This window comes from Mustelus asterias, chromosome 6 (assembly GCF_964213995.1).
Source record: "Mustelus asterias chromosome 6, sMusAst1.hap1.1, whole genome shotgun sequence".
Classification (NCBI taxonomy): domain Eukaryota; kingdom Metazoa; phylum Chordata; class Chondrichthyes; order Carcharhiniformes; family Triakidae; genus Mustelus; species Mustelus asterias.
In genome coordinates, this window is record NC_135806.1 from 145,623,384 (window position 1) to 145,650,570 (window position 27,187).

Genomic DNA, 27,187 nt, shown 5'->3' on the forward strand with positions numbered 1-27,187 from the left:
CACCTCTATCCACTTGACTGGCAACCTTTAGAGATCTGTGGATATGGACCCCAAGATCTCTCTGTTCCTCCACAGTCTTCAGAACCCTACCTTTGACCCTGTAATCCACATTTAAATTTGTCCTACCAAAATGAATCACCTCACATTTATCAGGGTTAAACTCCATTTGCCATTTTTCAGCCCAGCTTTGCATCCTATCTATGTCTCTTTGCAGCCTACAACAGCCCTCCACCTCATCCACTACTCCACCAATCTTGGTGTCATCAGCAAATTTACTGATCCACCCTTCAGCCCCCTCCTCTAAGTCATTAATAAAAATCACAAAGAGCAGAGGACCAAGCACTGATCCCTGCGGCACACCGCTAGCAACCTGCCTCCAATCCGAAAATTTTCCATCGACCACCACCCTCTGTCTTCGGTCAGACAGCCAGTTACCTATCCAATCGGCCAACTTTCCCTCTATCCCACACCTCCTCACTTTCATCATCAGCCGACCATGGGGGACCTTATCAAACGCCTCACTAAAATCCATGTATATGACATCAACTGCCCTACCTTCATCAACACACTTAGTTACCTCCTCAAAAAATTCTATCAAATTTGTGAGGCACGACTTGCCCTTCATGAATCCGTGCTGACTATCTCGGATTAATCCGCATCTTTCTAAATGGTCGTAAATCCCATCCCTAAGGACCCTTTCCATCAATTTACCAACCACCGAAGTAAGACTAACCGGTCTATAATTACCAGGGTCATTTCTATTCCCTTTCTTAAACAGAGGAACAACATTCGCCATTCTCCAGTCCTCTGGCACCATCCCCGTGGACAGCGAGGACCCAAAGATCAACGCCAAAGGCTCTGCAATCTCATCCCTTGCCTCCCACAGAATCCTAGGATACATTTCATCAGGCCCAGGGGACTTATCGACCTTCAGTTTATTCAAAACTGCCAAGACATCCTCCCTCCGAACATCTATTTCCTCCAGCCTATTAGCCTGTAACACCTTCTCTTCCTCAAAAACATGGCCCCTCTCCTTGGTGAACACTGAAGAAAAGTATTCATTCATCACCTCGCCGCACTGTCGGAGGGTCAGTGCTGAGGGAGTGCCACACTGTTAGGGGGTCAGTAATGAGGGAGGACTGCACTGTCAGAGGGACAGTACTGAGGGAGTGCCGCACTGTCAGCGGGTCAGTACTGAAGGAGTGCTGCACTGTCAGAGGGTCAGTGCTGAGGGAGTGCCGCACTGTCAGAGGGTCAGTGCTGAGGGAGTTCCGCACTGTCAGAGGGTCAGTTATGAGGGAGTGCTACACTGTCAGAGGTCCAGGACTGAAGGAGTGCCGCACTGTCAGGGGGTCTGTACTGCGGGAGTGCCGCACTGACAGGGGGTCTGTACTGCGGGAGTGCCGCACTGTTGGTGGTGCTGTCTTTCTGGTGAGATGTTAAATTTAGGTCCTATTGGTCAATGAAACTATCTCGAAGGTGACCAGGGGTGTTCCTGTCTGTGTTCTGTCCAATCAACATCAGCAAAGCAGATAAGGACAAAGGTGTTTGTGGCAGCTTGCTGTGCACAGCCGGGCTGCCTGATTGGCTGTGGGACAACAGAACAATTAGTTGTTCAGTTTCTTACAACAATCCTGTGGTTTGGAAATTACTAATTGGCTGCAACCTTCATTGTTAAAAATTAAAAAACTAACATTCAACCTTCCTCCTTTCAATGTAACTACCCCAGGCGAGCTACCTGCACACCCTCTCAAACTCTGAACTCCATCTATTCCTTTATTGCCAATGCCTCCGGTTTCTCCATATTCCTCCTGATTTGCTCTGAAACTTTGATGGGAACTGTAAGTCCCGAGCACTGCAGGTTGAGATGCAGATGTTACAGGCTCGGACGCAGTGTCGGGGATCATACCTGCATCAGCGTTGAGTAGATGTTGAGCAGTAACCCCAGGTGATCCTCCAGCCAGCCATTTCTGATAATAAACATCCTTTCCCTCTCAGCCTCCTCCTTCCTGTTGTCAGAGATATCCCAGAGACATTCACGCAGATTCTGCACAGCAAACAAACAAGTTGAGTGAATTCCGCGCTCACACCCCGATAGACAGGGGGATGCCCTGACTCTGATAATACACACATAGACAACGGGTAACCAAGAAGGTAGATGAGGGCAGTGCAGTCGACGTTGTCCACATTAAAGTTTGTTTATTTATTAGTCACAAGTAAGACTTACATTAACACTGCAATTAAGTTACTGTGAAATTCCCCTGGACTTTGGCAAGGCCTTTGACAAGGTACCGCATGGTAGGTTGTTGCATAAAGTTAAATCTCACGGGGTCCAGGCTGAGGTAGCCAAATGGATACAAAATTGGCTTCTTGACAGAAGCCAGAGGGTGGTTGTAGAGGGTTATTTTTCAAACTGGAGGCCTGTGACCAGCGGTGTGCCTCAGGGATCAGTGCTGGGTCCACTGTTATTTTCACTTATATTAATGATTTGGATGAGAATATAGGAGGCATGGTTAGTAAGTTTGAGGATTACACCAGGATTGGTGGCATCGTGGACAGTGAAGAAAATTATCTCCAATTGCAACGGGATCCTGATCAATTGGGCCAGTGGGCTGACGAATGGCAGATGGAGTTTAATTTAGATAAATGCGAGGTGATGCATTTTGGTAGATTGAACCAGGGCAGGACTTACTCAGTTAATGGTAGGGCGTTGGGGAGAGTTACAGAACAAAGAGATCTAGGGGTACATGTTCATAGCTCCTTGAAAGTGGAGTCACAGGTGGACAGAGTGGTGAAGAAGGCATTCGGCATGCTTGGTTTCATCGGTCAGAACATTGAATACAGGAGTTGGGACATCTTGTTGAAGTTGTACAAGACATTGGTAAGGCCACACTTGGAATACTGTGTGCAATTCTGGTCACCCCATTATAGAAAGGATGTTATTAAACTAGAAAGAGTGCAGAAAAGATTTACTAGGATGTTGCTGGGGCTTGATGGTTTGAGTTCTAAGGAGAGGCTGGATAGACTGGGACTTTTTCCCTGGAGCGTAGGAGGCTGAGGGGTGATCTTATAGAGGTTTATAAAATAATGAGGGGCACAGATCAACAAGACAGTAAATATCTTTTCCCAAAGGTAGGGGAGTCTAAAATTAGAGGACATAGGTTTAAGGTGAGAGGGGAGAGATACAAAAGAGTCCAAAGGGGCAATTCTTTCACACAGAGGGTGGTGAATGTCTGGAACAAGCTGCCAGAGATAGTAGTAGAACATAGAACATAGAACATAGAACATTACAGCGCAGAACAGGCCCTTCGGCCCACGATGTTGCACCGACCAGTTAAAAAAAAAACGGTGACCCTCCAACCTAAACCAATTTCTTTTCGTCCATGAACCTATCTACGGATCTCTTAAACGCCCCCAAACTAGGCGCATTTACTACTGATGCTGGCAGGGCATTCCAATCCCTCACCACCCTCTGGGTAAAGAACCTACCCCTGACATCGGTTCTATAACTACCCCCCCTCAATTTAAAGCCATGCCCCCTCGTGCTGGATTTCTCCATCAGAGGAAAAAGGCTATCACTATCCACCCTATCTAAACCTCTAATCATCTTATATGTTTCAATAAGATCCCCTCTTAGCCGCCGCCTTTCCAGCGAAAACAATCCCAAATCCCTCAGCCTCTCCTCATAGGATCTCCCCTCCATACCAGGCAACATCCTGGTAAACCTCCTCTGCACCCTCTCCAAAGCCTCCACATCCTTCCTGTAATGTGGGGACCAGAACTGCACACAGTACTCCAAGTGCGGCCGCACCAGAGTTGTGTACAGTTGCAACATAACGCTACGACTCCTAAATTCAATCCCCCTACCAATAAACGCCAAGACACCATATGCCTTCTTAACAACCTTATCTACTTGATTCCCAACTTTCAGGGATCTATGCACACATACACCTAGATCCCTCTGCTCCTCCACACTATTCAAAGTCCTCCCGTTAGCCCTATACTCAACACATCTGTTATTCCTACCAAAGTGAATTACCTCACACTTCTCCGCATTAAACTCCATCCGCCACCTCTCGGCCCAACTTTGCAACCTGTCTAAGTCTTCCTGCAAACTACGACACCCTTCCTCACTGTCTACCACACCACCGACTTTGGTGTCATCAGCAAATTTGCTAATCCACCCAACTATACCCTCATCCAGATCATTAATAAATATTACAAACAGCAGTGGCCCCAAAACAGATCCCTGAGGTACACCACTTGTAACCGCACTCCATGATGAATATTTACTATCAACCACCACCCTCTGTTTCCTATCCGCTAGCCAATTCCTGATCCAATTTCCTAGATCACCCCCAATCCCATACATCTGCATTTTCTGCAGAAGCCTACCATGGTGAACCTTATCAAACGCCTTACTAAAATCCATATATACCACGTCCACTGCCTTGCCCCCATCCACCTCCTTGGTCACTTTCTCAAAAAACTCAATAAGGTTAGTAAGGCACGACCTACCTGCCACAAAACCATGCTGACTATCACCTATCAATTCATTACTCTCCAAATAACTATAAATCCTATCCCTTATAATTTTTTCCAACATCTTGCCGACAACAGAAGTGAGACTCACCGGTCTATAATTCCCGGGGAAGTCTCTGTTCCCCTTCTTAAACAATGGGACAACATTCGCTAACCTCCAATCTTCTGGTACTATACCAGAGGCCAACGACGACCTGAAGATCAGAGCCAGAGGCTCTGCAATCACTTCTCTTGCCTCCCAGAGAATCCTTGGATAAATCCCATCCGGACCAGGGGATTTATCTATTTTCAGACCCTCCAGAATATCCTGCACATCCTCCTTATCAACTGTAATACTGTCTATTCTACTCCCTTGCAACCCAGTGTCCTCCTCAGCTATATTCATGTCCCCTTGCGTGAACACCGAAGAGAAATATTGGTTCAATGCTTCACCAATCTCCTCCGGTTCCACACATAACTTCCCTCTGCCATCTATAACTGGCAGGTACAATTTTGTCTTTTAAAAAGCATTTAGACAGTTTCCATGGGTAAGATGCCAGTGCGGCACGGTGGCACAGTGGTTAGCACTGCTGCCTCATAGCACCTGGGTTCAATTCCCGGCTCAGGTCACTGTCTGTGCGGAGTTTGCACATTCTCCCCGTGTCTGCGTGGGTTTCCTCCGGGTGCTCCGGTTTCTTCCCACAGTCCAAAGGTGTGCGGGTTAGGTTGATTGGCCATGCTAAATTGTCAGGATTAGCAGGGTAAATATGTGGGGTTACAGGAATAGGGCCTGGGTGGGATTGTGGTCGGTGCAGACTCGATGGGCCGAATGGCCTCTTTCCGCACTGTAGGGATTCTATGATTCTATGATGGGTGGAGAGGGATATGAGCCAGACACGGGCAATTGGGACTAGCTTAGTTTTAAACATCTAGGTGGCATGGACAAGTTGGGCTGAAGGGCCTGTTTCCATGCTGTAAACATCATAGAAATCATAGAAACCCTACAGTACAGAAAGAGGCCATTCAGCCCATCGAGTCTGCACCGACCACAATCTCACCTAGGCCCTACCCCCATATCCCTACATATTTACCCGCTAATCCCTCTAACCTACGCATCCCAGGACACGAAGGGGGAATTTTAGCATGGCCAATCAACCTAACCCGCACATCTTTGGACTGTGGGAGGAAACCGGAGCACCCGGAGGAAACCCACGCAGACACGAGGAGAATGTGCAAACTCCACACAGACAGTGATCCGAGCCGGGAATCGAACCCAGGTCCCTGGAGCTGTGAAGCAGCAGTGCTAACCACTGTGCTACCGTGGAGGGTACTGGGGGGGTGGTCTCACACTGACACAGAGTCCTCATGGGGGGGGGGTCTCACGCTGACACAGAGTTCCCCATGGGGGGGGGGTCTCACACTGACACAGAGTCCTCATGGGGGGGGTCTCACGCTGACACAGAGTTCCCCATGGAGGCCCATACACTGACACAGAGTGCTGGTAGTTGGGGGGAGCCGCAGATGGGGGTAGAAGCAGGGTGGAGGTCCGGACGTCTTTACTCACATAAAGTCGCAGCAACAGTTCTGCTTTCACATCGTCATCGTGACGCAGGTCTTCAGCGATGGAATTATAATCGTCCTGCCACTGCGACACAAACTCCTGCTTGTGGTCCGGCCGTGAGCTCAAATACTCATGGAAATCCTGCCTGACACAAATGAAATAAAGGCATGACAATCATATTCCCAACGTGTACACAGCACAGAGTGTCTTCACCCCGCTCTCAGTGCCAGCCCCGGTACACAGCACAGAGTGTCTTCACCCCGCTCTCAGTGCCAGCCCCGGTACACAGCGCAGCGTTCCTTCACCCCGCTCTCAGTGCCAGCCCCGGTACACAGCGCAGAGTGATCTGATTGAATGGCGGAGCAGGCTCAAGGGGTCAGATGGCCTACTCCTGCTCCTAGTTGTTACATTCTGATGTATTATCTCCAAATTTGCAGATGATATAAAGTTGGGGGGAGGGTGAGCTGTGAGGAGGATACAGAGAGGCTTCAGCGTGATTTAGTATCATGTGTATAAATGTGAAATTATTCACTTTGTTAGCAATCATAGGAAGACAGATTGTTATTCGAATGGATGCAAGAGCTTGGTGTCCTCGTGCATCAGTCACTAGTGGAATTTACTGAGAGCCAGACCCATCCCCTATCTGCCTCCGGTACCCCTTAGACAAATCACCAAGCATACAGAGTCAAGAAATGGCCCAGAGTGGGAAGAGAGACTGAGAATATATCTGAATAAGAAATGGCCCAATAGGGTCATAGAAACATAGAAACTAGAAGCAGGAGGAGGCCATTCAGCCCTTCGATCCTGCTCCATCATTCATTTTGATCTTGGCTGATCATCAAATTCAATATCCTGATTCCCCCCTTTCCCCCATATCCCTTGATCCCTTTAGCTCTAAGAGCTAAAACCCCAAACAGGCACTGGAGTGTGGTGACTCGAGGATTTTCACAGTAACTTCATTGCAGTGTTACTTGTGACACTAATAAATAAACTTAATCCCTACACAGAATCGACAGTGCTGAAGGAGGCAATTCGGCCAATCGAGACTGCACAGACCCTCCAATAGGGCATCTTACCCAGGCCTTACCCCCATAACTCCCACACATTTATCCCACTAATCCCTGTAACATGCACATCTTGGGACACTAAGGGGCAATTTAGCATGGCCAATCCATTTTTGGACCATGGGAGGAAACCGGAGCACCCGGAGGAAACCCACGCAGACATGGGGAGAATGTGCAAACTCCACACAGACAGTGACCCGAGCCGGGAATCGAATCTGGGTCCCTGGCGCTGTGAGGCAGCAGTGCTAACCACTGTGCTACCGTGCCGCCTATTGAGATACTGATCGTGGTATATTGACACCTGGGTGGCTGAATATTTAGATGCTGGTTGCTGTATATCGGCACTATGGAAAATAAGAGCAGGAGGAGCCTATTCGGCCCTTTGAGGCCGCTCCGCCATCAAACATGATCATGGCTGATCTTTCGCTGGTCTCAGCTCCACTTTCTTGCCTGCTCCCCATCACCCTTTATCCCGTTTTCCATCAGAAACATATCCATCTCTTTCTTGAACCCATTGGTTGATTCTGTCTCCACTGCACCCTGGCGCAGTGAGTTCCACAGATTCACAACCCTCGGGGAGAAGTGGCTTCTCCTCATCACAGTTTGGAACCTACCTCCTCTCACTTTATATCTGTGCCCTCTTGTTCCAGACTGTTCCACAAGAGGGAACATCTGTTCAAAGAGACCTTATCAATCCCCTTTAGCATTTTATATACCTCAATCAGAGCCCCCCTCATTCTTCTGAACTCCAGCGAGTACAAGTTCAAGCTATTCAACTGCTCCTCGTACGACAGCCCTTTCATCCTGGAATCAAGCTGGTGAACCTCCTCAGAACTGCCTCCAAAGCCACCACACCCTTCCTCAAATAAGGAGACCAAAACTGGACACAATACTCCAGATGTGGCCTCACCAACACCCTGTACAATTGCTTATCTTCAGTGACTAGCGTATGAGGATGTTAGAATGAACTGGTGACAATTTTGTATTGGATGTAATGTGACCAATGGTAACAAGCTGTAAGGGTCAGCTGACCCAGTAAACCATGGAACCAATGACAGAATGATGCAATGGTCAGCTGACCAGCTGACTCACCAGAAATAAGAACCTGTTTAGAATTGTGGGGAGCTTGGAGTGGCCCAGGGTGAGGCCCCAAGTTTGGAGTAATGATGTTTCTTTACTAAATCCTTTCTTAGATTTATAAGTTGAGGTAAGTTTTCATAGAATCATAGAAACCCTACAGTACAGAAAGAGGCCATTCGGCCCATCGAGTCTAATCCCACCCAGGCCCTAGCCCCATATCCCTACATATTTTACCCGCTAATCCCTCTAATCTACGCATCCCAGGACACTAAGGGGCAATTTTAGCATGACCAATCAACCTAACCCGCACATCTTTGGACTGTGGGAGGAAACCGGAGCACCCGGAGGAAACCCACGCAGACACGAGGAGAATGTGCAAACTCCACACAGACAGTGACCCAAGCCGGGAATCGAACCCGGGTCCCTGGAGCTGTGAAGCAGCAGCGCTAACCACTGTGCTACCGTGCCACCCTAATCAAAGTGGAGAACGTGGGCATTGATCCCACTGCCTCCCACATGCGAAGCGAATGCTGTACCACTTGAGCTAATTCCCCCAAGCCTTTGTTGTATTTTCATCATCTGCATTTTGAAGAGTTCCTTCTGAGGAAACATTGGCAGCAGAGGAAAGCCCATCGTAACTTGGTGTTTGTTTTTGAAGAAGTGCTGCAGCCATGGCAGGAGGTAGAAGGAAACCAGTGGGATTGGACTGTGCCTCTGTCTTTGCAGATGCTGAACCATATCGGCAATGGAAGGCAGAGGTGGAAATGTGGGCCCTGGTCACCACAATACCGAAAACAAAGCAAGGTATGGCATTGGCTTTGTCACTTCCAATTAGGAGCAAGCTCAGAAACAAAGTATTTTCTGATTGGACGGCAGACGGCCTAAATAGAGAAGAAGGGCTCCAGCTCCTGACACAATACTTCGAGACGTTTTACCAGAAAGATGAGCTCTTGGAGAATTATGAAGGGTGGGTGATGTTTGACAGGATTAGGAGACAAGATTCCCAGTCCATGGAAGAGTATATCATGGATTTTGATAGGAGCTGTAACAGGCTAATGAAATTTAATCTGGAGATTCCAGATGCAGTATTGGCCTTTAAGTTGTTGACTGTGCATGTCTGTCGCACATGGATACTCTTTTAGTAATGACTGGAATACAATTAAGGGGAACAGAGCCCCTCTTTGATCAAATGGCAGCATCATTAAGAAAGTTTTTTGGGAAGCAATCATTCGCTGCCACCTTGTTCAATGCAGACCGGAATGCCACAGAGCCCAGAACGGAGGAGTCAATGGTGACTCAACCGCCTGCCGGACCACATGGAGCACGAAGGCCTTTAAACAGAGACAGTTACGTTAATAACGGACCGAGTGTCAAAAATAGTTATAACCGATTTGAAAATGGGGAAGGAAGATGCATATGGGATACTGATAAGAGGTTTCAATGGAAGGAATGCGAGAGGGATTATGAATCGCTGTTTCCGATGTGATTCCCCAGACCACTACATTGTAAACTGTCCGAAAAGAAGCAATCGTGTCTTTGAAACCACGTGACACAGAATACGTGGAAACCGACAGTGACGAGGATAAGGACCAGGAAGGCATTGTTTTGGTGGCAGAAAAGTTGAGTCCCATAATGAGCGTCCTGATGATAGACTCTTTCAACTGTGCTGTTTTAGATAGTGGATGTACATCCGCTGTCTGCGGCTCAGATTGGCTAGATTGTTATTTAAGGTCTCTTGATCATAAAAGCCAAAAGAAAGTAAAAGAACATGATAGTTCCAGCTGCTTTAGACTTGGAGATGACAACACTCTAACGTCCTCCAAAAGGGTGATACTTCCCTGTAGGATTGCGGGAATCAGTTTATTTGTAAGTACAGATGTAGTTTCCAGTGATATGCCTTTGTTGTTAAGCAGGTCTGCGATTAAGAAAGCTCAGATGACCATCGATTTGAAACAGGATAAAGCTGTGGTATTTGGGGAAACTGTACAAGATCTGGCCATTATTGTCTTCCTTTAAGTGAACCGAAATGATCAGACCAAAGGATTCATGAGGCGTTAGTGTCGCTAACAGACAACAGCACGATGGACAAAAAGAAGATCATTCTGAAACTCCATAAGCAGTTTGGTCATCCAGCACCACAGAGACTGAGAGCACTGCTGCAGGATGTAGGTGTGCTGGACAAAGGATATAATGATCTCGTAGAATAAATACCAGTCCAGTGTGAAATTTGCATAAAGTATAGAAGGACATCCCCGCATCTAGTTGTGAGTCTACCATTAGCACAGGATTTCAATGATGTAGTGGCGATGGATCTAAAGATATGGGACAAGGACAAAGGCGTCTATCTATTGCACTTTGTGGACATGGCCACCCGGTTTAGCGTATCCACGGTGATTTACAGCAAAGATAAAAAGACCATTATAGATAAAATTATGACCTCCTGGATTGGAACAGGATTGGGGGCACCGTCTAAATTTTTGACAGACAATGGGGCGAATTCGCAAATGATGAGTTTCAAGATATGTGTGAAAATGTAAATATTGTAATAATGCGCACGGCAGCAGAGAGCCCATTCAGCACTGGCCTCTGTGAAAGGAATCACGCCGTTATAGATGACACGTTGCATCAAAATTTTGGCAGATCAACCGGGCTGTAAATTGCAGATTGCTTTAGCAAGGGCAGTGCATGTGAAAAATTTGTTACAAATGGTGGGGGGGGCTATATGGGAGGAATCCAAAGTGCCGTCAGTATTAACAGATGCTCCCCCAGCGCGAGAAGGGGCAAGCATTAGCTCCATGTTTTCTGCACATTTAAACACTATGCATGCAGGGAGAACGGCCTTCATTAAGGCTGAGGTTTCAGAATGGATAAGAAGGGCCCTAAGACATCGCATAAGACCATCTTCCAGAAGGGGGATAGGGTCTACTATAAAAGAGTGGAAAGGACCCGGGAAAGTGATAGGAACAGACAGCAAGGTAGTTATATACAACACGGTAACCAGACAATGCGAGCCCACTCTTCGAGAGTAGTGGGACTTGGGTATGAATTCGGAGCATCTGAGCAAGATGCAGAAGTGCAGGAGGCACCTTGTGCCTCACATGCACACACCCTGAGCTATTATGAGGATCAGTCAACAATAGATGAGAGGGAATCTGATGATCAACAAAGTACCAGTGAAGCAGGGGATGAAGCTGCTGCTTCAAAGGTTCAGCTACCCAAAGTAGGCACAGTGGTACCATACACACCCAAAGGGTCAAGCGAGTGGAGGGAGGCCACACTAATCGGGAAAGCAGGACAGGCCTCAGGAAAGTACAAACACTGGCTCAACATCCAAGAGCAAGGGCAAGAAGCCAAAGCTATAGATTGGGAAAATGGGGTGGACAGATGGAAGGAAAAAAAGCGAGACCTAAGTCCTGAGGATGAGACAATAAGCATTCGTGAACCCAAGAAAAAGTCACGAATCTGTGACTGAAGTGGAATCAACAGAGAACGGCGATCTGAGGGTAGCAGCCCTGACAGAAACAGACATGGCAGTAGAGGCCGGAACTTAACGAGAAAGGCTAGGAATCAAACCAATGATAGGAATAGGAGGCCAAACAAAGAGAGCTGGACAGTTGGAAGGAGTTGGGGTGTACACCGAGGTACCAGATGAAGGGAAGCCTGCTTTGTCCCATCGGTGGGTTTGCACAGAGAAAGTTTTGCAGATGGAATGTATAAAGCTAAAACCAGATTAGTAGCCCGTGGGTAGAGGAACATTTGGATGGGGGAGACATTACGGTTGATTCACCCACAGCAGGGAAAGTGACACTAAAATTTTTTTTTGCTGTTCTAGTATCTAATAATTGAATGTGTAAATCAATAGATATCAAAGCAGCATTTCTGCCCGGCCAAACATTTCAGAAAAGTTTTTTTGAGGCCACCCAAAGAAACAGGTAATACACAGGGACATTTGTGGAAATTGAACAAATGTGTATATGGGTGAAGTGATGCATCAAGCGTCTGGTATTTCTCTGTACGATCTGTATTGCTGAAGACTGGCTGTGTCCAGTTAAAAGCAGATCCAGCGATGTTTTACTGGAAGGCTAAAGGAAAATTCACTGGAATGTTTATAATGCATGTGGATGATTCCCTATGGAGTGGCCCAGAAGAATTTAAAAAAGGATAATTGAGAAGCTGAAAACAGAATTTAAAGGCGGGAGTCAAGCAGCTGGTGCTTTTCGATATCTTGGTCTTGATATCTGACAAGTGACGATGGGTCAACTGGGATATCTAGACAGTATTGATCCCATTCCCATCACCAGAGGAAGGTCAATGGAAAAAGAGGAAGGGGCCAGTGAAAAAGAAACGGAGTTGTTGAGGAGTATGATAGGACAGCTAAACTGGCTATGCACACAGACAGGACCAGAGGGGAGCTTTAATGTCCTGGACCTCAGTAATATGCTGAAGCGTGCCACAGTCAGAGACCTTGCAGGCTAATAAAACATTTAAAAAGTTAAAATTAGAGGAGTGTAATTAAATTCCCAGCATTAGGAGAACGGGAAGATATGAAATTGGTTGTGTTCAGTGATACTTCACATGCCAATCTACCAGATGGACATTCAAGCGGTGCTGGATTTATAATATACTTGTCGGTAAGGAAGGAAAATGTCGTCCCTTGGCCTGGGAAGCAAGGAAAATAAAAAGCGTGGTCAAAAGTACATTGTCGGCTGAAACCCTAGCGTTAGTGGAGGCGTTGGATATGGGGATATATTTGTCTGACACATTAACAGAATTATTTTTTATGGGCACATCGGGTAAGAAAGTACCAATTTACTGTTATGTGGACAATCGGTCTTTATGGGACAAAGTTCACTCAACAAAACGTGTAACAGAAAAACGACTAAGAATTGATTTGGCCAGCATTAAACAAACACTGGAAAACAAGGAAGTTTCCAAACTTAACTGGTTGGTGCAAGTCTACAGCTGCAGGTATTGGAAAGTTATTAAGAATACTGGAGGATGATTGTCTTAAATTATTGCGAAAAATAAAACAAAGGGAATCTGTTAGAATGTAACCGGTGACAACTTTGTATTGGATGTAATGTGACCAATAATAACAAGCTGTAAGGGTCAGCTGACCCAGTAAACCATGGAACCAATTACAGGATGATGTGATGGTCAGCTGACTCAGTATAAATAAGAATCTGTTTGGAATTGTGGGGAGCTTGGAGTGGCCCAGGGCGAGGCCCCAAGTTTGGAGTAATGACGTTTCTTTATTAAACCCTTTCTTAGATTTATAAGTTGGAACAAGTTTTGTTATATTTTTATTGTCCGCATTTGAAGAGTTCCTTCTGGACAAGCAGAGATACCCAGACTCGAGGCACATTCCCCTCTCCCAGTGTATAGCCATTCAGCTTTCTGTATATTTAGACACCAGTAGCCATGGCATGCTGCTCACCTGATGTTGTATAGGTAAGTGATGATGCGGTGTTTTTCATTGCGTTCCTCCTGCATCATACTATAGATGGTGTTGATATACGTGTTCTCAATGTTGTTCCAATACGGAGCCAAGTACTCAGCAACCTCCTGAAACACAGCACAGAACCAGTGAGTGCGAGAGTTCCTTACTCTGTATCTAACCCCGTGCTGTACCTGTCCTGGGAGTGTTTGATGGGGACAGTGCAGAGGAAGCTTTACTCTGTATCTAGCCCTGTGCTGTACCTGTCCTGGGAGTGTTTGATGGGGGATGCCTGTTCCGAATGCTAGTTGCTTTTGCTACCAAATAAACCTGTTGGACTTTAACCTGGTCTTGTAGGACTTCTTACTGTGTTTACCCCAGTCCAATGCTGGCATCTCCACAGCGTGTTTGATGGGGACAGTGTAGAGGGAGCTTTACTCTGTATCTAACCCCGTGCTTTACCTGTCCTGGGAGTGTTTGATGGGGACAGTGTAGAGGGAGCTTTACTCTGTATCTAACCCCGTGCTGTACTTGTCCTGGGAGTGTTTGATGGGGGGCAGTGTAGAGGGAGTTTTACTCTGTATCTAACCCCGTGCTGTACTTGTCCTGGGAGTGTTTGATGGGGGACAGTGTAGAGGGAGTTTTACTCTGTATCTCACCCCGTGCTGTACCTGTCCTGGGAGTGTTTGATGGGGACAGTGTAGAGGGAGTTTTACTCTGTATCTAACCCCGTGCTGTACCTGTCCTGTGAGTGTTTGATGGAGACAGTGTAGAGGGAGCTTTATTCTGTATCTAACCCCGTGCTGTACCTGTCCTGGGACTGTTTGATGGGGGGGCAGTGTAGAGGGAGCTTTACTCTGTATCTAACCCCGTGCTGTACCTGTCCTGGGAGTGTTTGATGGGGACAGTGTAGAGGGAGCTTTACTCTGTATCTAACTCCGTGCTGTACCTGTCCTGGGAGTGTTTGATGGGGGGCAGTGTAGAGGGAGCTTTACTCTGTATCTAACCCCATGCTGTACCTGTCCTGGGGGAGTTTGATGGGGACAGTGTAGAGGGAGCTTTATTCTGTATCTAACCCTGTGCTGTACCTGTCCTGGGAGTGTTTGATGGGGACAGTGTAGAGGGAGCTTTACTCTGTATCTAACCCCGTGCTGTACCTGTCCTGGGAGTGTTTGATGGGGGGCAGTGTAGAGGGAGCTTTACTCTGTATCTAACTCCGTGCTGTACCTGTCCTGGGAGTGTTTGATGGGGGGCAGTGTAGAGGGAGCTTTACTCTGTATCTAACCCCATGCTGTACCTGTCCTGGGGGAGTTTGATGGGGACAGTGTAGAGGGAGCTTTATTCTGTATCTAACCCTGTGCTGTACCTGTCCTGGGAGTGTTTGATGGGGACAGTGTAGAGGGAGCTTTACTCTGTATCTAACCCCGTGCTGTACCTGTCCTGGGGGAGTTTGATGGGGACAGTGTCGAGGGAGCTTTACTCTGTACCTAACCCAGTGCTGGACCTGTTCTGGGAGTGTTTGATGGGGACAGTGCAGGGGGAGCGTTGCTCTGTATGATTCCTGTTACCTGCGGAAGCTTCTCATCCACATAAACCCATTGGTCTGAGCCTGGTTTTGGCGGTGGAGGTCTCTGTGGTTCCGGTTCAGGACTTGGTTCTGGTGTGGATTCCAATTTCCCTTTGCTTTTTTTGCCTTTTACAGATCCTGGAACAGAGGAGAGTGTTAACTACTGAGCAAGTATGAATGGGAAAGGATGTGAGTTCCAGCCGGTTGCTGAAACCTCCCTCCCCTCGTCTCCATGTTAATCGAATGTGTGTGCAACACCACACACGTGTTACATGACACCATGCAGAAATTCCACAACAAACACAGCCCTTTATCCAGAGATAACCGGCAACAAGACAGGAAGCCAGGAGCTCACTATTTATCTTCCCTTCCTCCATAATCAACAGCTTCATTCCTGAACAAACCCGACTGCTCAGTGATAGGGGAGGGTGTACATGGGGGGTGTGGGAGGGGGAATGGGGGGAGAGTCAGTGATAGGGGAGAGTGTCCATGGGGGTGTGGGAGGGGGAGAATGTACATGGGGATGGAGGGGCAGATGTGTCCAATATACAGCGAGTCAGACAGCTGAGAGTATCTGTCCCACCATCGACACTCCCTGCTATCCCCCATCACGGTCCCTTCGCACCCATTTAACCCCCTCCATCCCCATGTACATTCTCCCCCTCCCACACCCCCATGTACACCCTCCCCTATCACTGACTCTCCCCCCCATTCCCCCTCCCACACCTCCATGTACCCTCTCCCCTAGCAGTAGTAATAGGGGACTCGCTAGTTAGAGGCACAGACAGGTGTTTCTGTAGCCACAATCGAGACTCCAGGATGGTGTGTTGCCTCGCTGGTGCCAGGGTCAAGGACATCTCTGAGCGATTGCAGGACATTCTTAAGGGGGAGGGTGAGCAGCCAGAGGTCGTTGTACATATTGGTACCAGCGACACAGGTCGGAAAAGGGATGAGGTCCTGAAGTGTGAATATAGAGAGTTAGGCAGAAGGCTAACATGCAGGACCTCGAAGGTAGTAATTTCGGGACTGCTACCGGTGCCACGTGCTAGTGAGAGTAGGAATAGGAAGATTAGGCAGATGAATGGGTGGCTTGAGAGCTGGTGCAGGGGGCAGGGATTTAGATTTGTGGATCATTGGGATATTTTCTGGGGAAGGGCTGATCTGTTCAAGAGGGACTGGTTACACCTGAACTGGAGGGGGACTAACATCCGGGCGGGGAGATTTGCTAGAGCCACTCGGGAGGGTTTAAACTAGTTTGGCAGGGGGGTGGGATCCAAAGCAGTAGGGAGACAGAAGAGAAGGTTGAGGACAGCACAGAAGTTAAAGAGAGCACATTAATTAGTAAAGGCAGTGTCAGTAATCCTAGTACCAGACAGATCAGGCAAAAGCAGGACAGAGAACAAGGGAAGTCCAGATTAAACTGCATTTATTTCAATGCAAGAGGCCTGATGGGCAAGGCAAATGAACTCAGGGCATTGATGGGTACATGGGACTGGGATATTATAGCAATTACTGAAACATGGCTAAGGGAGGGACAGGACTGGCAGCTCAATGTTCCAGGGTACAGATGCTATAGGAAAGATAGAACAGGAGGTAAGAGAGGAGGGGGAGTTGCAGTTTTGATTAGGGAAAGCATCACGGCCGTACTGAGAGGGGATATATCCGAGGGTTCGCCCATTGAGTCTATATGGGTAGAACTGAGAAATAAGAAGGGGGAAATCACTTTGATAGGATTGCACTATAGGCCCCCAAATAGTCGGCGGGAAATTGAGGAGCAAATATGTAAGGAGATTACAGATAGCTCCAAGAAAAATAGGGTGGTAATAGTCGGAGATTTTAATTTTCCCAACATTGACTGGGACAGCCATGGTATTAGAGGGTTGGATGGAGAGAAATTTGTTGAGTGTATTCAGGAGGAATTTCTCATTCAGTCTGTGGATGGCCCGACTAGAGAAGGGGCAAAACTTGACCTCCTCTTGGGAAATAAGGAAGGGCAGGTGACAGGAGTGTTAGTGAGGGATCACTTTGGGACCAGTGACCATAATTCTATTGGTTTTAAGATAACTATGGAGAATGATAGGTCTGTCTCAAAGGTTAAAATTCTAAATTGGGGCAAGGCCAATTTTGATGGTATCAGGCAGGACTTTCAAAAGTTAATTGGGGGAGTCTGTGGGAAGGCAAAGGGACGTCTGGTAAGTGGCACACTTTCAAAAGTATGTTAACCAGGATTCAGGGTAAACACATTCCTCTGAGAGTGAAGGGCAAGGCTGGCAGAAGTCGGGAACCCTGGATGACTCAGGATATTGAGGCCCTGGTCAAGAAGAAGAAAGAGGCACATGACATGCACAGGCAGCTGGGATCAAGTGAATCCCTTGAAGAGTATAGGGGGTGTAGGAGTAGAGTTAAGAGAGAAATCAGGAGGGCAAAAAGGGGACACGAGATTGTTTTGGCAGAAAAGGCAAAGGAGAATCCAAAGAGCTTCTACAAATACATAAAGGGCAAAAGAGTAACAAGGGAGAGAGTAGGGCCTCTTAAGGATCAACAAGGTCATCTATGTGTGGATCCACAAGAGATGGGTGAGATCCTAAATGAATATTTCTCATCAGTATTTACTGTTGAGAAAAGCATGGATGTTAGGGAACTTGGGGAAATAAATAGTGATGTAGAAACATAGAAACATAGAAGATCTGCAGCACAAAACAGGCCCTTCGGCCCCACAAGTTGTGGCGAACATATCCCTACCTTTTAGGCCTACCTATAACCCTCCATCCTATTAAGTCCCATGTACTCATCCAGGAGTCTCTTAAAAGACCCCATTGAGTTTGCCTCCACCACCACTGACGGCAGCCGATTCCACTCGCCCACCACCCTCTGTGAAAAACTTCCGCCTAACATTTCCCCTGTACCTAGCCCCCAGCACCTTAAACCTGTGTCCTCTCGTAGCAGCCATTTCCACCCTGGGAAAAAGCCTCTGAGAGTCCACCCGATCTATGCCTCTCAACATCTTATATACCTCTATTAGGTCTCCTCTCATCCTACGTCTCTCCAAGGAGAAAAGACCAAGCTCCCTCAGCCTATCCTCATAAGGCATGCCACTCAATCCAGGCAACATCCTTGTAAATCTCCTCTGCACCCTTTCAATCTTTTCCACATCCTTCCTGTAATGAGGCGACCAGAACTGAGCACAGTACTCCAAGTGGGGTCTGACGAGGGTCTTATATAACTGCATTATTATCCCCAGACTCCTAAACTCAATCCCTCGATTGATAAAGGCCAGCACACCATTCGCCTTCTTAACCACCTCCTCCACCTGCGGGGCCGATTTTAGAGTCCTATGGACCCGGACCCCAAGGTCCTTCTGATCCTCGACAGTACTAAGAATCTTTCCCTTTATATTGTACTCCTTCATCCCATTTGACCTGCCAAAATGGACCACTATGCATTTATCTGGGTTGAAGTCCATCTGACACTTCTCTGCCCAGTCTTGCATCCTATCTATGTCCCTCTGTAACTTCTGACATCCCTCCAGACTATCCACAACCCCACCAACCTTCGTGTCGTCGGCAAACTTACCCCCCACATCCCTCCACTTCCTCATCCAGGTCATTTATGAAAATGACAAACAGCAAGGATCCCAGAACAGATCCCTGGGACACCACTGGTGACTGACCTCCATTTAGAAAAAGACCCGTCTATACCCACTCTCTGCCTCCTTTTGGCAAGCCAGTTCTGGATCTTGAGGAATGTATATATTACAGAGAAGGAGGTGCTGGAAGTCTTAAAGTGCCTCAAGGTAGATAAATCCCCGGGACCTGATGAAGTGTATCCCAGGACATTGTGGGAGGCTAGGGAGGAAATTGCGGGTTCCCTAGCCGAGATATTTGAATCATCAATAGTCACGGGTGAGGTGCCTGAAGATTGGAGAGTGGCAAATGTTGTGCCTTTGTTTAAAAAGAGCTGCAGGGAAAAGCCTGGGAACTACAGGCTAGTGAGCCTCACATCTGTGGTGGGTAAATTGTTGGAAGGAATTTTAAGAGACAGGATCTACAGGCATTTAGAGATGCAAGGACTGATTAGGGACAGTCAGCATGGCTTTGTGAGTGGAAAATCATGTCTCACAAATTTGATTGAGCTTTTTGAAGGGGTAACCAAGAAGGTAGATGAGGGCAGTGCAGTTGATGTTGTCTACATTGACTTTAGAAAGGCCTTTGACAAGGTACCGCATGGTAGGTTGTTGCATAAGGTTAAATCTGTTGGGATCCAGGGTGAGGTATCTAAATGGATACAAAATTGGGTTCTTGACAGAAGCCAGAGGGTGGTTGTAGAGAGTTGTTTTTCAAACTGGAGGCCTGTGACCAGCGGTGTGCCTCAGGGATCAGTGCTGGGTCTACTGTTATTTGTCATTTATATTAATGATTTGGATGTGAATATAGGAGGCACGGTTAGTAAGTTTGCAGATGACACCAAGATTGGTGGCATAGTGGACAGTGAGGAAAGTTATCTCCGATTGCAATGGGATCTTGATCAATTGGGCCAGTGGGCTGATGAATGGCAGATGGAGTTTAATTTAGATAAATGCGAGGTGATGCATTTTGGTAGATTGAACCAGGGCAGGACTTACTCAGTTAATGGTAGGGCGTTGGGGAGAGTTACAGAACAAAGAGATCTAGGGGTACATGTTCATAGCTCCTTGAAAGTGGAGTCACAGGTGGACAGAGTGGTGAAGAAGGCATTCGGCATGCTTGGTTTCATCGGTCAGAACATTGAATACAGGAGTTGGGACGTCTTGTTGAAGTTGTACAAGACATTGGTAAGGCCACACTTGGAATACTGTAGGCATTTCTGGTCACCCTATTATAGAAAGGATATCATTAAACTAGAAAGAGTGCAGGAAAGATTTACTAGGATGCTATCGGGACTTGATGGATTGAGTTATAAGGAGAGGTTGGATAGACTGGGACTTTTTTCTCTGGAGCATAGGAGGCTGAGGGGTGACCTTATAGAGGTCTATAAAATAATGAGGGGCATAGATCAGCTAGATGGTCAATATCTTTTCCCAAAGGTAGGGGAGTCTAAAACTAGAGGGCATCGGTTTAAGGTGAGAGGGAAGAGGTACAAAAGTGTCCAGAGGGGCAATTGTTTCCCAGAGGGTGGTGAGTTTCTGGAACAAGCTGCCAGAGGTAGTAGTGGAGGCGGATACAATTTTGTCTTTTAAAAAGCATTTAGATAGTTACATGGATAAGATGGGTATAGAGGGATATGGGCCAAATGCGGGCAATTGGGGTTAGCTTAGGGGTTTTAAAAAAACTGGCGGCATGGACAAGTTGGGCCAAAGGGCCTCTTTCCATGCTGTAAACCTCTATGACTCTGTGACTCTATCACTGACTCTCCCCCCCCCCCCCCCCCATTCCCCCTCCAACACCACCATGTACACCCTCCCCTATCACTGACTCTACCCACGCATTTAATCCCCTCCCAGTGTGGAAACCGGATTGTTAATCTGAATTGAATGAATATAACTGAATAGATGAACCAACTAGAAAGCGATTCTCGTATATATAAATGATTTGAAGGAAAATGTAAGTGTATTGATTAGTAAGTTTGCGGACGACACAAAGGTTGGTGGATTTGCGGATAGCGATGAGGACCATCAGAGAATACAGCAGGATATAGATCAGTTGGAGACTTGGGCGGAGAGATGACAGATGGAGTTTAATCCGGACAAATGTGAGGTAATGCAGTTTTGAAGGTCTAATACAGATAGGAAATATACAGTAAATGGCAGAACCCTTAAGAGTATTGATAGGCAAAGGGATCTGAGTGTACAGGTACACAGGTCACTGAAAGTGGCAATGCAGGTGGAGAAGATAGTCAAGAAGGCATACGGCATGCTTGCCTTCATCGGCCGGGGCATTGAGTTTAAAAATTGGCAAGTCATGTTGCAGCTTTATAGAACCTTAGTTGGGCCACACTTGGAATATAGTGTTCAACTCTAGTCGCCACACTACCAGAAGGATGTGGAGGCTTTGGAGAGGGTACAGAAAAGATTTACCAGGATGTTGCCTGGTATGGAGGGCATTAGCTATGAGGAGAGGTTGGAGAAACTTGGTTTGTTCTCACGGGAATGACGGAGGTTGAGGGGAGACCTGATAGAAGTCTACAAGATTATGAGAGGCATGGACAGAGTGGATAGTCAGAAGCTTTTTCCCAGGGTGAAAGAATCAATTACTGGGGGCATAGGTTAAAGGTGCGAGGGGCAAGGTTTAAAGGAGATGTACGAGGCAACGTCTTTACACAGAGAGTAGTGGGTACCTGGAACTCGTTGCCGGGGGAGGTAGTGGAAGCGGATACGGTAGTGACCTTTAAGGGGCGTCTTGACAAGTACATGAATAGGATGGGAATAGAGGGATATGGTCCCCGGAAGGGTAGGGGGTTTTAGTTCAATCGGGCAGCATGGTCGGTGCAGGCTTGGAGGGCCGAAGGGCCTGTTCCTGTGCTGTAATTTTCTTTGTTCTTTTGTTCTTTGTGTTTCTGTTGGAAGGAACTCTTCAATTGCTCCCACTCCTGTCTTCCTTCGAAACCTTTCAGCTGCCACACAGCCTTGAAAATTTCCTTGTTCAAATTTGAATGTAATTCCCGTTGGGAGCTTCCTGCATAAAGTAATGCCTGAGACTTCCAAATCACAGCCTGCTGCTGTGGACACATTCTCACTGTCTCCCTTGCAACCTGTTCCCATGGTGCCTGACCCCGTCACCAATGGAGATTGCTTCTCTCTATCAATAATAGGCAGGGGGTGAAAGGTTATTAGGGTAGGCAGGAAGTTCCAGTTGGGTCAGCCGTGATCTCAGTGAATGGGTGAGCAGGCTCGAGGGGCTGAACAGCCTACTCCTGTTGTGAATTGCTGTGTTGGTCTGGATTTGGACAGTTCCCTCTCTCCTTTCTCCACTGCAGGGAGAGGTGTGTGAGCTCGACCTTGTGCCAGTGTGTGAAAGCTGACTGCCGTTTCTCCTATCCTCCATATCCTCCCACTGGAGCGGGACCCGTGCCCAGCCTGGGGCTGGAGCGGGACCCGTGCCCAGCCTGGGGCTGGAGCAGGACCCGTGCCCGGCCTGGGGCTGGAGCGGGACCCGTGCCCGGCCTGGGGCTGGAGCAGGACCTGTGCCCGGCCTGGCGCTGGAGCAGGACCTGTGCCCGGCCTGGGGCTGGAGCAGGACCCGTGCCTGGCCTGGGGCTGGAGCAGGACCCGTGCCTGGCCTGGGGCTGGAGCAGGACCCGTGCCCAGCCTGGGGCTGGAGTGGGACCCGTGCCCGGCCTGGGGCTGGAGCGGGACCCGTGCCCGGCCTGGGGCTGGAGCGGGACCCGTGCCCGGCCTGGGGCTGGAGCGGGAGTGGGACCCGTGCCCGGCCTGGGGCGGGAGCGGCACCCGTGCCCAGCCTGGGGCTGAGCGGGACCCGTGCCCGGCCTGGGGCTGGGGCTGGAGCGGGACCCGTGCCCGGCCTGGGGCTGGGGCTGGACCTGTGCCCGGCCTGGGGCTGGAGCGGGACCTGTGCCCGGCCTGGGGCTGGGGCTGGACCTGTGCCCGGCCTGGGGCTGGGGCTGGACCTGTGCCCGGCCTGGGGCTGGAGCGGGACCTGTGCCCGGCCTGGGGCTGGAGCGGGACCTGTGCCCGGCCTGGGGCTGGAGCGGGACCTGTGCCCGGCCTGGGGCTGGAGCGGGACCTGTGCCCGGCCTGGGGCTGGGGCTGGACCTGTGCCCGGCCTGGGGCTGGGGCTGGACCTGTGCCCTGCCTGGGGCTGGAGCGGGACCTGTGCCCGGCCTGGGGCTGGAGCGGGACCCGTGCCCGGCCTGGGGCTGGAGTGGGACCCGTGCCCGGCCTGGGGCTGGAGCGGGACCTGTGCCCGGCCTGGGGCTGGAGTGGGACCCATGCCCGGCCTGGGGCTGGAGCGGGACCCGTGCCCGGCCTGGGGCTGGAGTGGGACCTGTGCCCGGCCTCTCAATGCCAAATGTCCGGCCTTTAACATAAAATCAAACAGCACAGAGGGAGGCCATTTGGCCAGCATGCACGTACTAATAAAACAAACCATCTGAAGTTGTTGTTGTTACACTCACAACCCTTTGTTTGGACGGTAATTCCTAATACAATAGCAGGGTGATTCCGCTGGAACATTGACTTGCTTTCTGTCTCCACAGACACTGCCTCGCCTCCTGGCAGCATTTTCTGTTTTTAATTCAGATATTCTCAAACATGAACATTCCCTTCATACCTGACTGAGCATTGGAGCCTGATTTGTCATGTTTCTTGTCTTGAGGTGACTCACTCATCTCCTTCTTGTCTTTGCCGGAGCCCGGTGCGTTCACAGAACCTATCGTCAAGGAAACCAGGTGAGAGGACTGGAATTCACCAGAGTTCTTACAACGTGGGACTTTAATCACCCAAATATAGACTGGGATAGTCGGAAAAGGAGGAGAGGGGCAGAGTTCCGACACCGTCTTCAGGAAGATTTTCTCCAGCAGATCAGTTGAGTGAGGCAGGAGGAGCTGGGAATGAGGTGGGCTGAGAGGACCGAGTGTCAGTGGGAAACATTGAGGGAAGAGTGATCATTGTATCATGAAGTTTAACTTCATTGTGCAAAAAGTCAAAGAAAAATCCAGAGCAAGAATAATTAACAGGGAAAATAAAACCAACATCCCCCCGGCTCCCCCTCCCCCCCCCCCCTGTCGCCGCCTCACTCTGCCCACCCCTCGCCGCCACACCCCCCCCTCGCCACCATAACCCCCCCTCGCCACCATACCCCCCCCTCGCCACCATACCCCCCCCTCGCCACCATACCCCCCCCTCGCCACCACCCCCCCCCCTCGCCACCACCCCCCCCCCTCGCCACCACCCCCCCCCCTCGCCACCACCCCCCCCCTCGCCACCACCCCCCCCTCGCCACCACACCCCCCCCTCGCCGCCTCACCCTCTCCCCCCTCGCCGCCTCACCCTCCCCCCCCTCGCTGCCTCACGCTCTACCCCCCCCTCGCCACCACACCCCCCCCTCGCCACCACACCCCCCCTCGCCACCACACCCCCCCTCGCTGCCTCACCCTCACCCTCCCCCCTCGCCGCCTCTCTCCCCCTCGCCACCACATGCCCCCCACGCCGCCTCACCCTCCCCCCCCTCGCTGCCTCACCCTCCCCCCCTCGCTGCCTCACCCTCCCCCCCCTCGCCGCCTCACCCTCCCCCCTCGCTGCCTCACCCTCCCCCCCTCGCTGCCTCACCCTCCCCCCCTCGCTGCCTCACCCTCCCCCCCATCGCTGCCTCACCCTCCCCCCCCCCTCGCCGCCTCACCCTCCCCCCCCCTCGCTGCCTCACCCTCCCCCCCCCTCGCTGCCTCACCCTCCCCCCCCTCGCTGCCTCACCCTCCCCCCCTCGCTGCCTCACCCTCCTCCCCATCGCTGCCTCACCCTCCCCCCCCCCTCGCCGCCTCACCCTCCCCCCCCTCGCTGCCTCACCCTCCCCCCCCTCGCTGCCTCACCCTCCCCCCCCTCGCTGCCTCACCCTCCCCCCCACCTCGCTGCCTCACCCTCCCCCCCCTCGCTGCCTCACCCTCCCCCCCTCGCTGCCTCACCCCCCCCCTCGCTGCCTCACCCTCCCCCCCCTCGCCGCCTCCCCCCCCTCGCCGCCTCACCCCCCCGCCGCCTCACCCCCCCCTCGCTGCCTCACCCTCCCCCCCTCGCTGCCTCACCCTCCCCCCCTCGCCGCCTCACCCCCCCGCCGCCTCACCCCCCCCTCGCCGCCTCGCCCTCCCCCCCTCGCCGCCTCGCCCTCCCCTCCTCGCCGCCTCAACCTCCCCTCCTCGCCGCCTCCCCCTCCCCCACCCTCGCTGCCTCACCTTCCCCCCTCGCTGCCTCACCATCCCCCCCTCACTGCCTCACCCTCCCCCCCCTCGCTGCCTCACCCTCCCCCCCTCGCTGCCTCACCCTCCCCCCCTCGCTGCCTCACCCTCCCCCCCTCGCTGCCTCACCCTCCCCCCTCGCTGCCTCACCCTCCCCCCCTCGCTGCCTCACCCTCCCCCCCTCGCTGCCTCACCCTCCCCCCCTCGCTGCCTCACCCTCCCCCCCTCGCTGCCTCACCCACCCCCCCTCGCTGCCTCACCCACCCCCCCTCGCTGCCTCACCCACCCCCCCTCGCTGCCTCATCACCCCCTCTCGCTGCCTCACCCCCCCCTCGCTGCCTCAACCTACCCCCCTCGCTGCCTCAACCTACCCCCCTCGCTGCCTCACTCTTCCCCCCCTCGCTGCCTCACCCTCCCCTCCCCTCGCTGCCTCACCCTCCCCTCCCCTCGTTGCCTCACCCTCCCCTCCCCTCGTTGCCTCACTCTCCCCCCCCCTCGCTGCCTCACTCTCCCCCCCCTCGCTGCCTCACCCTCCCTCCCCTCGCTGCCTCACCTTCCACCCCCCCTCGCTGCCTCACCCTCCCTCCCCTCGCTGCCTCACCCTCCCCCCCTCGCTGCCTCACCCTCCCCCCCCCATCGCTGCCTCACCCTCCCCCCCTCGCTGCCTCACCCTCCCCTCCCCTCGCTGCCTCACTCTGCCCCCCATCGCTGCCTCACCCTCTCCACCTCGCTCCCTCACCCTCCCCCTCTCGCTCCCTCACCCTCCCCCTCTCGCTGCCTCACCCTCTCCACCTCGCTGCCTCACCCTCCCTCCCCTCGCTGCCTCACCCTCCCTCCCCTCGCTGCCTCACCCTCCCTCCCCTCGCTGCCTCACCCTCTCCCCCCTCGCTGCCTCACCCTCTCCCCCCTCGCTGCCTCACCCTCTCCCCCCTCGCTGCCTCACCCTCCCTCCCCTCGCTGCCTCACTCTGCCCCCCATCGCTGCCTCACCCTCCCCCCCATCGCTGCCTCACCCTCCCTCCCCTCGCTGCCTCACCCTCCCCCCCCATCGCTGCCTCACCCTCCCCCCCCCATCGCTGCCTCACCCTCCCCCCCCATCGCTGCCTCACCCTCTCCACCTCGCTCCCTCACCCTCCCCCTCTCGCTGCCTCACCCTCTCCACCTCGCTGCCTCACCCTCCCCCTCTCGCTGCCTCACCCTCCCCTCGCCGCCTCACTCTCCCACCCTCCTCGCCGCCTCACTCTCCCCCCCCCGCCGCCTCACTCTCCCCCCCCTCGCCGCCTCACTCTCCCCCCCCTCGCCGCCTCACTCTCCCCCCCCTCGCCGCCTCACTCTCCCCCCCCCCCCTCGCTGCCTCACTCTGCCCCCCCCCCTCGCTGCTCAGTGACCTTGTATATGAATCAAATGGTCAGACACGGGGTGGGACATAAGAACATAAGAACATAAGAAATAGGAGCAGGAGTAGGCCATCTAGCCCCTCGAGCCTGCCCCGCCATTCAATAAGATCATGGCTGATCTGAAGTGGATCAGTACCACTTACCCGCCTGATCCCCATAACCCTTAATTCCCTTACCGATCAGGAATCCATCCATCCGCGCTTTAAACATATTCAGCGAGGTAGCCTCCACCACCTCAGTGGGCAGAGAATTCCAGAGATTCACCACCCTCTGGGAGAAGAAGTTCCTCCTCAACTCTGTCTTAAACCGACCCCCCTTTATTTTGAGGCTGTGTCCTCTAGTTTTAACTTCCTTACTAAGTGGAAAGAATCTCTCCGCCTCCACCCTATCCAGCCCCCGCATTATCTTATAAGTCTCCATAAGATCCCCCCTCATCCTTCTAAACTCCAACGAGTACAAACCCAATCTCCTCAGCCTCTCCTCATAATCCAAACCCCTCATCTCCGGTATCAACCTGGTGAACCTTCTCTGCACTCCCTCCAATGCCAATATATCCTTCCTCATATAAGGGGACCAATACTGCACACAGTATTCCAGCTGCGGCCTCACCAATGCCCTGTACAGGTGCATCAAGACATCCCTGCTTTTATATTCTATCCCCTTCGCAATATAGGCCAACATC

General features: G+C 51.1%; 1 protein-coding gene across 1 annotated transcript in view; it reads right to left on the reverse strand.

The window, feature by feature from the left end:
- spef2 (sperm flagellar 2) overlaps positions 1–27,187 on the reverse strand; it is a 386,645-nt gene that overhangs the window by 152,721 nt on the left and 206,737 nt on the right. Inside the window, exons 20-24 of the mRNA XM_078213897.1 lie at positions 23,495–23,593; positions 15,232–15,368; positions 13,664–13,791; positions 6,086–6,227; positions 1,910–2,047 (exon numbers count right to left, since the gene is read on the reverse strand). Coding sequence (XP_078070023.1) covers positions 1,910–2,047; positions 6,086–6,227; positions 13,664–13,791; positions 15,232–15,368; positions 23,495–23,593 — 644 coding nt within the window. The remainder of the gene's footprint in view (positions 1–1,909; positions 2,048–6,085; positions 6,228–13,663; positions 13,792–15,231; positions 15,369–23,494; positions 23,594–27,187) is intronic.